Source organism: Monodelphis domestica, chromosome 2, assembly GCF_027887165.1.
Source record: "Monodelphis domestica isolate mMonDom1 chromosome 2, mMonDom1.pri, whole genome shotgun sequence".
Taxonomy (NCBI): Eukaryota; Metazoa; Chordata; class Mammalia; order Didelphimorphia; family Didelphidae; genus Monodelphis; species Monodelphis domestica.
The window spans coordinates 422,053,180-422,070,450 of NC_077228.1; the positions used below are offsets into that span (position 1 = coordinate 422,053,180).

Sequence of the window (17,271 nt, forward strand, 5' to 3'; positions counted from 1 at the left end):
ATGGCATTTTATATTTATTAAATCGATAGTATTCTGTAATTTCAGAGATTATTTTGTTCAACTTTTTCATTTTTCAGATGAAACTGAGGCTGAAAATAAGTTATTTTTCCTACATCCCTCAGAAAGACCTTCATTCCTAAGCTGGGGATCCTTTGCTACCCTTTTATTTTTAAGTATATTTATTGTACACTTTTGGTATATCTAAAATAAAAATATAAAGATAACCATTTCAGAAACAAGAAGAACCTACCTAAATTCAAATGAAGTACAAATCAATAAATTCAAAGCAGAATTTCTCCTTCGAATTAAATAACTTAATCTCTTTTTTTTGGTAAAAATAAAATTACTGTTTTCCTTCTTTAATTTGGACATGAGGTTCAAAGAATACTATTTCAAAGGTCAACTTAAATGAATAAATTATATCTAGAAAAAGTGCAAAGAAGGATGAGTAAAGACCAGTAACATGACTTCAAATAAATGTATTTTTTCAAGAAGTGAAAAATATTGCATTTATTATGTGTTGAAAAACAGCATTTAGGATCCTAAGTACAATAATATTTAAAGCCCAACTTTATCAAATAAAGAACTTGAACAAGGGGTTTTGAGACAAAGCAATCTCATACTCCTACTGAAATAATAATAATTCTTCAAATCAGCAAATGTCTTTCTTTATTGGCCTGTGCATTATTTGCACACATTGGAAGTTCTAACCAAGAACCAATCCATAGGGACTTTTCCTACTGAATCATTTAGATGTTTAAGAGAAACTAGGGGAGTCAGCAAAACATCCTCACCACTCTGAAGATGGAAACTACATAAAAATATGTTTTTAAAACAAAGAACTTTCTATAAGAAGCTGGTTGGTTTTTTTTTTTGTAAGACTTTTATTTGACTATGGCAGTAGTAACTAAACTATTTCCAACCCTGAAGACAGAAAAATCCCTGAACTGCTGAAGTAGACTGAAGTTCACAGCCTCCTTAAATTTTATCCCCATAAAGGTATTTTATTTTTATTAAAAGAAAGAAAAAGAAACATTATATCTTCTCAACTTGAAGAAATGAAGTTTCCCGAAGTTTATTTACTAGGTAGGGCCCTTATTCATCTAGTGGTCCACCTAGAGGCCATATAAAAATGGTCACTGTGTGTATACTGTTTTTTACTATGATGCATGGCTTGAAGTTAATTTCCACTTGGCCCGACGTACCTATATAGCAGCCCTCGTTTTGTATGCCTGTTATGGCAGTATTTGCAGTTCCACTATAGAATACTCACTCATATAAAATTTGGTACAAAGCATGAACACTCATGGCAGATTGGCACAATACATGCAGTTGGTGATTTTGCACACGTGTCTTTTTCCAGACGTCATGATGTGAAGCCAGTCACCCAAGGCAGACAACCCTAGTTTCCATAATCTCTTGGTGGCTGGGCTGGCCTGCTTGCAAAGTTTTCTCCGACAGAAAAGTACTAGTCTAAAATGGAAGTCATCTGAACGCATGGTGGAAATGAGGCAGTATGGTAGAGCTGGGGCTGGCAGGGAAAGTATGAGGAATGTGAGGAATATGGAGCTGATTGAGCGTCAGGCTGCCCATAGCGAGCTGCGGTTCTTGCTGCTGAGGCCCGAGACGGCTTAGTCTGTGGGGGAGCGACTCCCTGGGTCCCAGGCTCATGGCGCTGTTCCCATGGACATTTTGGGTGAGAGAGGGAGGCAGCTGCCAAAGCCCCAGGAAGTGAGAGAGATCCAAAGAGGCGGGCGAGGCTGCAGCTCGGTTCATGACCTCGGGCATCGCCATTTCCTTGTTGATGTTTAATCTGTCCACAATGCCCTTCGACAGATCGAGGTCGGGGCTGCCCCTGGCGGCTGAGTGAGGCTCTTGTAAAACCAGTTCCTCTAGGAGGTTCATGTTGCAGAATCCCTTTGAGGCTGTTTTGAGGGGCAGATTTTTGGGGTGGGGGAGCGGCGAGTATGAGGTAGAGCCTGGATCATATTCCGGGGGTTGAAGACTACAAGGAGGTGACTCTGGAGACCCCGATGGCTGAATGGCTGCTAGAGCCTCTGGAAGTGGGTGGGAGTGCCTCAGGCCCTGCTCGTAGGGCCCAGATGGGGGGTTCTGGCCCTCTGCCGGCAGGCCACTCCCCAGCCCATTCTGGCCACAGACACCTAGCGAGAAAGGAGTCGGCGCAGCAGTGGCAGCCCCTTCGTGGAGCTGAAATGGTGGAGAATGTGGATCGCGGGAGCTCAGCAGGTCGCCGTTTTGTAGCCGGTCTTTCATCAGCTCCTGGGAGTGCGTTTTCTTGGTGTGCCGAGTGAGGTGGTCCTTCCGGCCAAATCGCTGGGCGCAGAACTGGCACAGGAAGTCTTTGCAACCCGTGTGCACCACCAGGTGGCGCCGAACGTCCTTTCGGGTATAGAAGCACCTCTCGCAGTGGTCACACTGATGCTTCTTCTCCTTGGCTCCGGGAGGCGGCTTCCCCCCTGCGTGGGCTTTGAGATGATCCAGCAGCACCTCGGTGCTCCCCAGCTCTAGGGCGCAAACTCTGCATGTCAGGTCGCCGCTGCTGGCCGCGTGAAGGGCCAAGTGCCTCTTGTAGCCAAGCTTGGTGTTGTACTTCTTTCCACACTCATCACACCCGAAGGCCATCTTGTTGGGGTCATGAGTCTGGAGATGGTTCTTGAGGTGATCTTTCCGGTGGAACGTCTTTTCACAGTGCACACACTGATGGGACTTCTGCGGGGAATGGGTGGCCATGTGCCTGGGAGGAAAAATAAATGCACTATGAATTTCCAAGGATTCTGAATCGAGGAAGGTGCTATTGATTTAAGAGAGAACCACACAATATCATTTCATGTTTATAAAGTGCTCAGTATAGAAGAATATACTGAGTTTTACACTGGTCCAAGGTTAGTAATTATGGACAAGTCTATGAAAGATGTAATCATTCAAGGTCTCTGAATCTAATTTATTTGTATATCCTATCAGCAGTTGTGTCCTGGAGGTGTGAAAGGCTAATTAGGAAATTCCCAATTTATACATGTAGCCCAACTTGTTTTAGAATGCTACTAATCTGGTTTTCTTGGAAAAATCTGTATAAACTGATAAAAACCAACATACAAATTATTTTAAAAGAAAAAGACCCCACTGATACTGGTTGGGAGGATGGGATAGATCGAAAATATAAGTCTGTGTTAAAGGTTTCGCCCTAGGAAGTATGTACAATATATACAAGAAAACAATAAAGAAAGAATTTCTTGCAAGATAACAAGGAGGTTGTGTAGAAACTCAACTACCATATTTACCTGAAAACAAATGAAAATGTACAAATAAATTAAAAAGAATAATACCTAAAATGCAGAAGGAAATGTTGACAGAGAAATCTTGGCAGGGGAAAAAAAAACAGAAGAAAGACTGAAGAAGTGATTAAGCAATTGGAATCCCAGAAAATAAAATGGAATAACTACAAGAATCTGGAAAGGAGTTGAAAGATCTAATTAAAAGTAAAAAGAAGAGATAACTCTAGTAATAAAGCTAGAGCTCTTCATGAAACACTTAAAAAGTAAATTGGTAGCTTAGAACTGAAGTTGGAAAACCTCATTAAAATAGTGTACATTCAAAACGGTGGAAATGTATCAAAAAACTTCAGAGATATAAGAATTGTTTAAGCAAGGTCAAAAGAAAGCAAAATTGAAAGAATGGGAGCTATCCAAAATCAAAAGCAATTATTGAAAAATAGAATTTGAACTTGAAGAATCTAAGAATCATTGACCTCACCAAAAAGCCATGATAAAACAAAGGAAATCCATCACATTTTGGAAACAATAATATAAAATTGCTTAGAAACACCAGAACCAAGAGAAAAACTGAAGTTTAAAAGAATCCACAGGTTACAACTTGTTAGATTGGAATCTGAGGTTTTATTCAAACAGAAATGTGGCTGCCACTCTCTGGATCTCCAAAATCAAAGAGAAAATATTACATACAAGCATCTAGGAAGAAATACATTATACAGAAGCTTCAGTTACAATCACCCAGGTCTACTCACTATTAATGAAAAATGAAAGTAAAAGTTAGAATGTAATATATCAAAAAATAAAAGAAAATGGTTAGCACCAAAGAATAGCAACCTAAAATGCTGATAATTGATAAAAAAATAAAGTTAATCTTATAGGAAAAAATGAATCTTCATCGAATTGGTGGCTTGGCAAATCTTTCTTTTGAGAAAATTAGAGTTGAGCAGTATTTGAAATACAAATGCAGAGAACAAATTTATGAAAGGTACTAGCTGGTCATATAGTGCTCACATTTTGAAAAGGAGGAGGGAAAAACAACCAGTGATCCTTGGAATTTTTTATCTTGAGAAAGAGTCATTGAGGAAACAAAGAGAAGCAAGCTTTGAGTTTAGTATTCAAAAAATATAGTAGATAAGGGGCAAAAAGAAGGGGACAGAAGTGATGGAAGGAAAGAAGAAATAAGAGAAATTTTAATGGAGGAAACATGGATGAAAATGATTTATGTACAGAGGTGAAAATAACAGAAAGCATCTTAAGAACTATATTCATATGAGACAAGTAAAGAGAAAGGTTAAAAAAAAGATTACAGTAAAACAGGCTGAATTAAGACAGGGGAAGGAAGGCTATTGACATTTTCTCCCCTCAAATTGGTGTTAATTTTCTCAAAATATAGAATTAAAGAAAGGACTGATTCAAAGAAAACAATTAACAGGGAGAGCTAATTTTTAAGGGATGAGGTACAGGAATCCATGACTTGAGAAGAGTTAGGGCACAGACAGTATCAGGATATACTAAAATGAAATACAGGTACCTAGAACAGATTTCTTCCCATCACTACTGCTCCCCCCTTAAAAACAAAACAAAACAAAAAACCCTATAATATTTGACAGGTAAAACCAATTTAATTATAAACTGAACATAAAGGAGATGAGCGTTCTCATTTTCTCATAAAATGAACAGAGTAACAGAAGGGATCTGAAATCAAAACTCAATATTATATATATGCATGCATATATATATATATATATATATATATATACTCAGAGATATATCTTATGTAACATACTTAGAACAGAATGGTATACAGTATAAAAATTAAGGATTGGAATATATTTTGTCTAAGATGAATGCAAAAAAAGCAGACAGGACAAGATCTCAAACCAGAGAATTAAAAAAAAATGTTAGCAACTAGATATACATATAAAAAAAGGAACACCCAGGGAAATTACATTTTGTTTACAGGTAGCATAGTTAATAAAATAAAAATAAGTAAATCCTAGATCATATTCCAAAAGTCAGGGGGCTTTCTGCTTAAGAGTGGAAGAGGTTTGAAAGTAGTCAGGCTCCTCCTATATCAACGAACATGAAAAAGACAAAAAAAATTCAATATGAGAAAAGAGAGTGGTAATAACCAAAAAAGCTATTTTGATCTGAAACTTCATTTAGGGAGGTATGGGATCTAGCAAAGGAAAGAGATAGTCCCACTATATTCTATTCTGGTCAGACTTCATCTGCAAGTATTATTCAGGACTGTATTTTTAAAAGAACACTAGCAAGTTGAATAACAGATGTAACAAGGTAACAAAGATGGCAAAGGACATCAAAATAATTCTTTATGGGTATCCTAAAAAGGTACTGGACATGTTTACCCCCAAAAAAGAGAAGACTTGGGGGCTGACTTCAAATATCTTGTAAAAATGGAGATTTGAACCCCAGACTTCAATTCCCAGGAGTCCTTGGTAGCTCCCAGAGTTTCCCATAATCTCAGGTGAGGTCATCACCTGGGCCGTGAGGAGAGAGGGGCTTTTACATGGACTCCGCTGCCTTCTCACTCTCTCTTCCTGCTTGCGCTTCCAGAGACACACATCTCTCTCTGGGCTTCCGCGTCTGGGCACACACGGCTCTACCAGGTAGAATGTAGAGTGAGTGATTGTGAATGGGCTCTCTGGGCCTAGACACATGCTTTCTTATTTTGTATTTTCTTTCATTCTTAATCTTTAATAAACCTCATAAAAATATAATACTTCTAGCAGAGAAACCAATTTTAACTGCTACAGTTATGGCTTACCATGTCGGAAAGACAAAATACCCTCAATCTTCTGATTCTTTTCTCTACTGTTACTAAGTTCAGCTTTTCATAGCTACTGCCTAGAATTTTTTTTAAGCCACGTTTCTCTGGCCAAGGTTTTTTACCCTTGCAAAGCTGTTGCTGATTCAGCTCGTTCCAGCCATTAGATAGTTCACAGGCTCCCAGCTCCCGGCTCTGCCTGCCTATGTTCCTGCCTACAGCCATCCACTCCAGACCTGTTTGCTATTTGACCTGGATCACTGCTCACCTGGCCCTAGCCCCAGCCCGCCCTGCTGCCTGCAATCTGGACCCAGATGAACCACTTGGCCCAGCAATTCTGACTCATCGCCCCAGGCCCAGGACTCATTTCTATCAGCTGGCAAAAAAAAGGGGGGAAATTTTCCCTTAGACTATGATTAGCCTCCACGTGGACTGGGGGCAGAGGATCACAGGAGGGGAGAAAGAAAGGGAAAGAAGGTAGAGGCTTTTCCAAACAGGAACTTGAAGCATGGCTACTTTAAGAGGATATCTTTTCACTGCATTGATCCTTTTCTTTACTTCACATGAGATTCAGGGAAAAAAATTCAGCTCCCTGCAACTCTTTAGCCAGCTTTGGGGAGGCAGCTGGGTGGCTCAGTGCATTGAGAGCCAGGCCTAGAGATGGAAGGTCCTCAGTTGAAATCTGGCCTCAGATACTTCCCAGCTCTGTGGCCCTGGACAGATTATTTAACCCCCATTGCCTACCCATTACCAATCTCCTGCCTTCTGATAATAGGCATCTAAATGGATAATTAAAAAAAAAAAACATACCCAAGGAACTTTAAAAAGACTGGAGGTTATATTTTTAAGGCATTTCAGACTCCAGTTTTATAAAAATCTCTGTATTTCTATTGCATTTTGCTGATTGTTTTGTTTAAGATTTAACTTTGTGATTTTAAGTTCATACATTACTGCATTCCATACTATACTGTTACACTGAATCATTTTAATGTACTGGGTTTTAACTACTGTTAAATTCTGTTGCTTTTCCCCTATATCCATGCTGAACGAACATTGAGTAGGCTCATATAAAAATAGCTTTTCTAGTTTTGACTTTGTAAATTGTCACAGAGAGGATAGATGGACTCCATCATAAAATTGCTATAACAACCTTTGGAAAATTTAATGAGCTAAATATCTCAAATTGATTTTAAGGGTTCTTTAGACATGATTTTTAGACTTTTTCTTAACAATCTCTGGTCATTTTTGCCTGCCCCTAACACAAGGTGCAAGGCCCATTCTAGTAGCTGAAGTAAAATACAATTATAACTCCCAAACTTCCCACATTTCTAAAAATGTGAATGGAAGTTGGGCAGTTAATCTCGGGGCATTTGAACCCCTAAAAAGCCTCCAAAAAGGAGCACTTCTCACTTATAACTCTTCAGCTCACTACTTAACTTCCACCAGAATGATATCTAGATTTCTTGATGATGTTCTAAATAAGTTTTACTTTGTTTAAAAATATGTTTACCAAGGTTGAAATATTTGCTATGTCTGTAAAAACTTGTGACAAGTATCCATTTTCTTTAAATGCCAGACAACAACTTGTGTAAAAATTATAGTGTGTTGTTTTTTGCTATTGTAATTAACTGGACTATTGAGAATTTTGGGGATATTGATACTACCTATTTGTACTACTGTTCTTTATTAAAAAAAAAATTTGTGAAATTCATAGTGGATCATGGCCAGATATGAAGGGGAAATGGATCTCATTTTTAGTGAGAAAGCCTTGCATTCTATATTTTCTTAGCTGACATAGTGTGTCAATGATTATAAGCTATATTTTTGAATTTTTTAAAACCCTTATATTTTTCTTGCAAGTGCAACATACTATTTCAGTCTTATTTTTTCCTCTCCTTTTTATATTTAAAGCACATGTCACCAGCATTGAGATTTTCCTTAACTTTTTTGATTTTGCAGTAATATAAGTTTAAGATATATTTGCTATAATGTCAATGCATACCCCAAAAGCTTGAGACTATAAAAATGATGCCACTAATTGTTTAACAAAATTATGGGACTTTACTTAATAATTATGTCTGATTCCAGGACAAGATATACACAAAAGAGTCATTGCATAGGACCAAAGATAAACCAATCCAGGACGGATTGATGCACTTCCAAGCCAATACAAAGGACTTGAATCTATTGTGAAGACTCTTGGTTGCTATGTTTAACATTTGTTAAGTCATAGGCCTTCCTTGTGTCCACACTCACTCTGAAAATACAGAGGAGTATCCCCAAACTTGGCTCCTACTATCTGGTCCCTTTTCTGTCTTTCTAGTGTGGCAAACTTTCTGTAGTCCTGGCTACTGACTGGGTAAATGCTTACTTGCTTAGATCATTTTGATTGGGCCCTGATTCAAGGACCTGTTATAGATTTATTTTTCCTTTACTTGGAATTTTTACACATAAGACTTTGATAGTCTATATTTTCATCCAGAAATGATCTTTTTCATTTGGATTTTTCTGATGTCTTTTTAATTTCTCTGACCAATTGATTCATATACCTCATACCTCAGCCATGCATCCCTAAGTGATCCTGTGTTTTTTCAATCACCCTCTTCACGGGGAAATGTAAAAAATATTATTATTTTAAATTGAAAAGTTTAAATTCCTTTTAAGAAGAATTTTAGGTAAAGAAAGATGATACCTCTCCGGATCCAGAAACTGAACTGTTGGGGAAGATACCATGAAGAAGTCTCCAGACCACAAGTTGCACAAGAAGATCAAAATTGAACTTTGGGTGTGGTTGATTGAACATTTATTTGTATCTATACTTTCATGTCAAAGGGGATTTCCCCCTAACTGGCTTTTTGTCAATGCATCCAGCAATTATTGGTTTTGTTCTTTTTTCCTCTTATCCTCAAATTATTGTAATCTTTAAATTGATTATGTTTTCATGATCCTTTGGGAAAAACCTTTTTCCTAGAGGATCATATGATGAAATGTAAAAATGGAGATTTGAACCCCAGACTTCAATTCCCAGGAGTCCTTGGTAGCTCCCAGAGTTCCCCATAATCTCAGGTGAGGTCATCACCTGGGAGGAGAGAGGGGTTTTTAAATGGACTGCAACTCCGCCTTCTTCTCAATCTCTTTCCTGCTTGTGCTTCCAGGGACATAGAGTGAGTGATTGTGAATGGGCTCTCTGGGCCTAGACACATGCTTTCTTATTTTGTATTTTCTTTCATTCTTAATCTTTAATAAACCTCATAAAAATATAATACTTCTAGCAGAGAAACTAATTTTAATTGCTACAATCTGAAGGACTTGTCATATAGAAAAGGGATTAGATTTGTTATGTTAGGCCTGTGAGAGAAAAAGGAGCTATGGGTAGAAATTATCAACTGGCAAATTTAGCTTTTTTATGAAGAAAAAAAATTTTTTTTGAACCCTTATCTTCCGTCTTAGAATCAATACTGTGTATTGGTTCTAAGGCAGAAGAGTGGTTAGAGCTAGGCAATGGAGGTTAAGTGACTTGCTCAGGGTCACCCAGCTAGGAAGTATCTGAGGCCAGACTTGAACCCAGGACCTCCAGTCTCTGGGCCTGGCTCTTGCTCCTCACTAGAGAACTTCAAGCAATGGCTGGATCACATCAGTTATAGCATAGAAGGGATTATTTGGTCATATATGGGTTAGACTAAATGGACTCTTCCAACTCTGACTGTGAAAAACAGCTAAAATAAAGTAAAGAAAATAAAAATTAACAGAACTAAACAAAGGGTACTGATGACAATTTTTTAAAAATGCATTAGCGCAATTGAGCCAGTTAATGTATCAAAAACAATAGAGATAGGGAAGGAAACAATGCAAGGTTTCTCAAAAGATGTTCTCAAGTGGCTAACGAGCATATTCAAGGAAGTTAAGCAAGAATTAAAACTAGTAAGAAAATTATAACATCAATTAAGAGTGTAAAAAAAGTGGTAATATTTAAGAAACTCTAACATGGGCACCTCATTCTTCTTCCCCTAGACAATAAGCTCAATGATCAAGATGGAAAATATAATAGAAAATTAAAAGAACAGAATCAAAAATCTTAGAAGGCAAATTTGTATGCATAGATGTGTGACAAAGACCAAATGAATACATATACTACTACCATTAATAATAATAATAATAATAATAAATAATAATAAAGCACATATATGTAGTGTTTACTATGTGCCAGGCACTGCATGAAGCACTTTACAATTATTATCTCATTTGGTCCTCATGATAATCCTGGGAAGTAGAATAAGTGCTATTATTATTCCCATTTACAGATGAGGAAATTGAGGCAAACAGAGATTAAGTGACTTATTTAGGGGCACATAGCTAACAAAAGTCCAAAGCTAAATTTGAACTTAAGTCTTCTTTTGGGCCCCAAACCCTATCCACTACACCACCTAGTTGTAGCCATACTCCAACAGTGGGTAAAATACTGTTGTTTATTCATTTTCTTCTTTATTCCTGACTGAGTTGTAATGTTCCAATATTTCACTTCAGAAAGTCATCCTTGCCTCTTTTAATTGATCTAACATCAGGCAGGGAAAAGGGCCAAATAGCCCAAGGTTGGGGTTTTGGTTAGTAACTGTGGCACAGCCAGAATTTCCTTTCCTTTTCTTTCTTCAGATGAATCTCCAAGCACTACCAAAGAACCAGGTCTTGGGTTGGATCAAAGAGTTTGACTGTTCTGCTCTGACCAGAAACAGTGGTACTAATTCAATGACAGAAATGTGGGCATAGGTATAGAGGCAAGTTCTCTGTCAGGCCCCTGGCAATGGACGGGAAGGGAAGCACCATTATTGCTAAGGGGGTGGTAGCCATCTGCACAGTGCCCTGGCAACTTCTAGTAAAATACAGGGATTCAGAACTGACCTGTTGGGGGCCCTGTGTTATGACCAGGCAAAATAGAGATCAACATACTCTGAACATCACTAGAAAAAGAATAAAGATGAAGTTGTGGAACATCAAGATTTTCTGGTGGCTAATAGCTAGCCCAAGTAAGTGCCTAATAAAGATTTACTGATTGATTGATGTGCAAGGGCTGGCAGAGATGAAGTTACTTCTACCTTAACTCATCCTGAAGGACTTTAGGAAGTCCCTCTACTGGTCTATCAGGGCTACTTCATTTCACTGTAGGTTGAGGCTTCTGAAAAAGCTTGAGTAGCCTCACCAAGCAAACCCCTTCCTCTCAAAGAGCAGTTGGTGAGACATGTCTATTCATAATTTCAGGATTCAGTTCCACAGTGAGCCACATGCCCATCCCTATGTTTGGGGAAGCAGATTATCTACTCTGTTTTGAACAATTTCAATCCACTGTATCATGAAATCTCACAGGCACAAGGGAAGAATGCTGCTCTTCCCATACCAGTGAGAACATCTTGGTGGCAGAGTTTCCTGTAAAGCAGAGTTTGGGATCACCAATTTGAATGATCTTTCTTGAAACCTAATATTTTTCCATGGAGGATGGTATTCTCTGGCTACACTCACCCAACTAGTTTTTACTCAATCCTTCCCTGCAAACATGCCCAAGTCCCCTCCATCCTTTGCAAATCTTTTCTTGACTGTACCATATTCTTAACCTAGTATCCTATAGCTCTTCTACCCCCAATCTGTAACTCTCCTGGAAAAAGCTGTGTTCATTTTGTTATTCCTCCTTTTTCTGCCTTCATTTTCTCCTCAATCCTTTGCAGTCTAGTTTCCAAACTCATTATTCAAATGAAACTGTTTTCTCCAAAGCTATCCCTCTTTGCCAAATCTGATGGTTTTCTCTAAATTAAAAAAAAAATTCTCTTTAGCATTTGACACTATCGAACACCCTTTCCTTGACATTTCTCTCCCTCTCTGAAGTTTCATGATAGTTCTTATTTTTGGTCCTCCTCTCTTAGATTTTTGAGCACTCTAGTTTCCTTTGATGGACCAGAATCCATGAAAAATATCCTAAATGTGGGTATCTACAAGGATGTGAAGTCTATTCTTTATCACGCTACACTCATGGAAACCATAGGTTTAATTATCACTTTCATTCTGATAAGTCTCTGATCTATCTTAGCTCTAGTCTCTCTTCTACTGAAATAGTCATTCAATACAAACTGGTTCTTGGACAGCCTGAACTGGTTTCCTTTCCAAAACCTGTTTTCTTCCCAACTCCCCTATTACTCTCTAGGTCATCACCATCTTCCCAATCAGCCAGGCTCTCAATCTGAGGGACATCCTCAACTCTTTCTTGCATTTCTTTTTTATAAAGTGGCAATATCTACTTTTGATTTATTTTGGTGGTTCTTTCCATTTACATTATTGTAGTCCTTGTGTATACTGTTTTCTTGGTTCTGCTTACTTCACTTTCCACTACTAGTTCATAGAGATCTTCACATGCTTCTCTGTAATCATCACATTCATAATTTCTTACAGCAGAGTAATTATGTTGATGTACCCTGACCTCTTTTAAAAATGTTTATTGATCCTGAGTTGTTTCTAACATTGTTAGTACTTCCCAATGATTTCCTCTTCCCATTCCAAGAGAGTCCTCTCCTTGCTTAGCAAAACAAATCAATACATTAGCCAAGTCTGACAATGCACTGGTCTACAAACTACTGAAAAATGGGAGGCATGTTCTATCAGACATATGACATTTTCAAAGGTCACTGTATTGATCAGTGTTCTGATGTCTTTTAATGTTGCTGAAATGATCATCATGTAATAATTTTCCTGTTTCTACTTTGCTCTGTATCAGTTCAGAAGTCTTCCCATGTTTCTCTGAATTATTCCTAGTTATCATTTCTTAAGGCATAATAATGTTCCAATATATTTATATGCCACCATTTGATTAGACTTTCCTCAATCAATAGGCACTTACTTTCCTTCTAGATCTAACAGTGCTTTCTCTCTATCTTTAATTTCCTTTGGCTAGATGCCTGTTTTGAAGGGGTCAAAAGGCATGAAGGCAGTTAAGCTTTGCCCTTTCCCCCTATTTTTCATTTTATTTATAAGGAAAGTCTTTTTGGAAGGATATTCTAATATCACTTGGGACAGTTAGGTGGTTCAATGGATAGAGTATTGGGCCAGGAGTCAGGAAGACCTGAGTTCAAATATAGCCTCAAACACTTATTTGCTTTGTGATCCCAGGCAAGCCATTCATGTCTATTTGCCTCATCTGCTTCCTCATCTGTAAAGTGAGTTGGAGAAGGAAATGGCAAACCACTCCAGTATCTTTGCCAAGAAAACCCCAAATGGGTTCACAAAGAGTTTAACACATCTGATAATAATAACTAGTACCACTTCAAGCATACTGAAAGCAGAGTTTAATATCCTTTATTTCTCTTTTCATTTCCTTTAGTTTAGTGACATCACCACTATGCTAAAGTCTCATTATAGTCTTTGATATAATCTTCCCTTCCTTATTAGTGTTACCACCACACCCTGTCCAGCACATTAACATGTCCCAAGTCCAAATTTTTCTTTTTGATCTGACCTTTACTTCCTTAATCCTTAATCCAGCCTCTTCAATCTCATACTTGGATCACTCTAGTAACTTATTTGTTTGCTCCTGTATTTTTCATTCCAATCTACTTTGTACTCACCAGTTAAGAATCCCTTTTTTCAAATATCATTTTTATTTTATCATGTCACACACCTTGAAATGCTTCAGTAGGTCCCAATGATCTCAAGTTAAAATCCTTAACCATGGACTTCAAGATTCTCCATCAACTGTCTCAAACTTTCCTCTTCCTCTGTCCACAACTTGCCACAAACTCTTCAGGTTCTGTTCTGTTTTAACCTAAATGGTTGCATCTCTTGCTACACTCTGGACTGTACTCCCCACTCTAGTTAGGCAAGTCTATTTATCTTTTCTCCTATTTTTAAACCATCAAATGCAGCTTATGTTTCAGTGAAGACAAGGAAGGAGATAGGATGACATTCCATTCTGTTTTCCAGACCATTTTCCTGTTACATTCTTTTCTGTCTTTCCCCTAACCTCTTTAAGGCAAGGGTGGGAGGAGAGAGTAATTCTTGTTTAAACTGTCCAGGTTCCTTTTTTTTTTACTCCCCCATTTTTTTCCTTTACTTCAAGTACTAAATTGAATATGTCATTTCCCTTGGCCAGAGCAGGCTTTCCTCTCTTCTCCAACAAACCACATCCCTCCCCTCTTTCAAATTATACTTAAGACACCTCCTCTATTAAGTCTTACGAGCATTCCAGTAACTTTAAACCTCCACTATCTTTCTTAATCATATATCATTTATGTAAATCTTTGGAAATGTGGATGCCTATGTCTTTCTGTCACTTATCATTTCTTTTTAGTTTTATTGCCCAAATTTGCATTTTATCTATGGCCCATACTGCTTTCAAGTAATATTGAGAGTTTAATTAGGTTCTCTGGTATAAACCATTCACTATTCTATTTATTCTAACCTTTTTGGGGTAAGAAACAATAACTGCCAAGTAGGAGTCATTAAAACCTATACAGCATCAATGCTCTAGAATGCTGCATACACAGGTTAAGATATTTAATAAGTACAGTTTTGAATAGATGCATCTATATTGAAATAAAAGTAAAAAAATACATTCTAATATAATTTACAGGTTAAATATCATTTTAAAATGAGTTATGCTCTCTATCTGCAGAGGGAATCAAGAAAGCATTTTTACAATAAAGGAGTATGACTATAACCCTGTTTTTCAGTCTCAAGAATTCCCAGAATGTATAGCAAGGGCTGTTACGAAGTCAAATTCTGGGAGGGGCAGGCTCATTCTTCATCTTAAGGAACATGTCAGGGTAGCATTGCTATCCACGATTAGTTTCCAGTCCAATGCTTGCCTTCCAAAAGGCTCTAAGAACTACCACTTGAGGCAGGATATGGGCACTGTGCTGTGAACTGAATCCAGTCTGAGTGAGACAGCCCCCTCAGAGATGTTTTCTTTGTTACCATAGGGGAAGGCATTGATTAATGAACCCCTCAGGTAGGTGACACAGTGGAAAGAATTCTGGGCTTGGAATCAGGAAGACCTCATTTCAAGTCCTGCCTTAGACAATTACTAAATGTGTGACCCTGGACAAGTCATTTAATCTATGTTTGCCTCAATTTCCTCAGTGGTGAAATGGAGATTATAATAGCACTTAACCTCTTAGGACAGTTATGAGGATCAAATGAGATCTTATTTGTAAATCACTTAGCACAGTGCCTGGTACATAGACACTTAATAAATCGTTGTTCCCTTCCTTTTCCTTCTCTCACCTTTAGCAGGAAACCTCTTTTCTGCTCTCTGTAATAAGAAATTTCATTCCCTTCCATACCTTTACCATTTATGCTGAGCAGGACTGCTCCTCCCACCCCCTGTACCTGCTCCTCCTTTTCTGCTCTAATTAGTTCTTACTATATAAAGCAAATTTAGCATGCAAGCCTTGTATATATGGTTATTTGCTAAATACTCAAGAGGCAAAAAGATAGAGAGAAGCGGTAGCACCTAGAGCTCGGTTCAAAGAGGAAGTCACAATCAGCTGGAAACACAGTAGTCCAAACATGAGCTATCACAGACCATCCCACATCCCCCCGTCCTTCCTGGCCACACTTACCAACCCACAGAGCTGGCTATGACCCATTTCTAAAGAGTCCCAAAATTATCAGCATGAGAAATAAATGAAGACTAGAGGACATTTTACTCCAATCTGAATTCTCCTTAAACAGGATGTGTGTGTGTGTGTGTGTGTGTGTGTGTGTGTGTGTGTGTGTGTGTGTGTGAGAGAGAGAGAGAGAGAGAGAGAGAGAGAGAGAGAGAGAGAGAGAGAGAAAGAGAGAGAGAGAGAGAGAGAGAGAGACAGAGAGAGAGAGAGAGAGAGAGAGAGAGAGAGAGAGAGAGAGAGAGAGAACACCAGAGAGAATCAGAGATAGAGACACACAAAGAGACAGAGACATAGACACACAGAACTATAACATTTCTAGTAAGTGGACCTTCCCAGCAATGGGCTTCTGTCTCCTAAGGTATACCATTCATTTGTGAGCAGTTTTAAATGTTAATAATTTTCCTTTATATCTGTCTGTCAGAAATTTCTACTTAACTGCCTTCATTCTCTGTTCTTTGCATAGTAGATAGACACAGAAAGACCTCTGTTTAAATTCAACCTAAGACACTTATTATCTGTGTGACCTTGGGCAAGTCTCTTAGCCTCTGCTTAACTAGTTTTCCTTAATTGCAAAAATGTGGATAAGAATAGCACCTTCTTCTTAGGGTTGTTGAAAGAATCAAATGAGATAATATTTGTAAAGCATCTAACACAATGACTGGCACAAAGTAAGTACTCTATAAATGCTCTTATTATTCTTTATTATTATTATTATTTGGCCAAGTAGAAATAGTATAATCCTCCTTTGATAGGATACTCCTTGAAGTACTTGAGGACCACCACTATGTCCTCTACAGCAAGATGTTCCTACTCCAGGCTACTCAGAAGGACCTTCCCCTGACCACTATGTAGCATGGTCATCAGTACTTCCATCATCTTGGTTGCTCTCTCCTGGACATGCTTCAGTTTGTTTTTGGGGAAAAAAAAAAGAATCGATCCAAATCTGTGATTTTATTTGTATGAGGAACTTGCTAATCAGGAAAATCTCTCTACCAATAGTGATCAGTAACTGCTCTACAACTTTTAATCTCAGACGTTTACCTAGAACACAGAATCTGAAATGGTCACAAAGTTAGGACGTGCTAGAGGCAGGGCTTGAATGCAAGTCTTTTTTACTGTGAAGCAGTAGCTCCATATACACTACACCACACTATACTACTAAAATGTTATGCTCATAACTGATACAGTATTCCAAGTGTCAGATTCAAGATGCACACAGTGGTGCTACTGCCTTCCTGTACCAATACTGAAGTTAGAGAAGCCAGTTTCAAATCTCACCTTTGACATTTACTGCCTCAATAACCTTAGACAATTACTTAACCTCCATTGAATTCAAGTTCTCTCAACTGTAAATCAGGGAAAATAACAGATTGTAAAAAATCAAATGAAACAACATACAGAATTGCAAAATTGCAGAATTTAAAATTCTATCTAAATATTAATTATTATTATTTTCAAAATTCATATTCTCCAACTTCATCTATTGCAAATTCTGAATTAAATCAGGCGTATCATTTCAGGAACAATGAAAAAGGCTACTGTGAAAATT

At 37.9% G+C, this 17,271-nt stretch overlaps 1 protein-coding gene across 17 annotated transcripts in view; it reads right to left on the reverse strand.

The window, feature by feature from the left end:
- Nucleotides 1-482: 482 nt before the first annotated feature.
- Nucleotides 483-17,271, reverse strand: part of PLAGL1 (PLAG1 like zinc finger 1) — a 153,000-nt gene continuing 136,211 nt past the window's right edge. For all 17 annotated transcript variants that reach the window (XM_056818890.1, XM_056818889.1, XM_056818895.1 and 14 more), the window contains one exon: nucleotides 483-2,755. In XM_056818890.1, coding sequence (XP_056674868.1) covers nucleotides 1,486-2,755 — 1,270 coding nt within the window. In that variant the 3' untranslated portion in view covers nucleotides 483-1,485. The remainder of the gene's footprint in view (nucleotides 2,756-17,271) is intronic.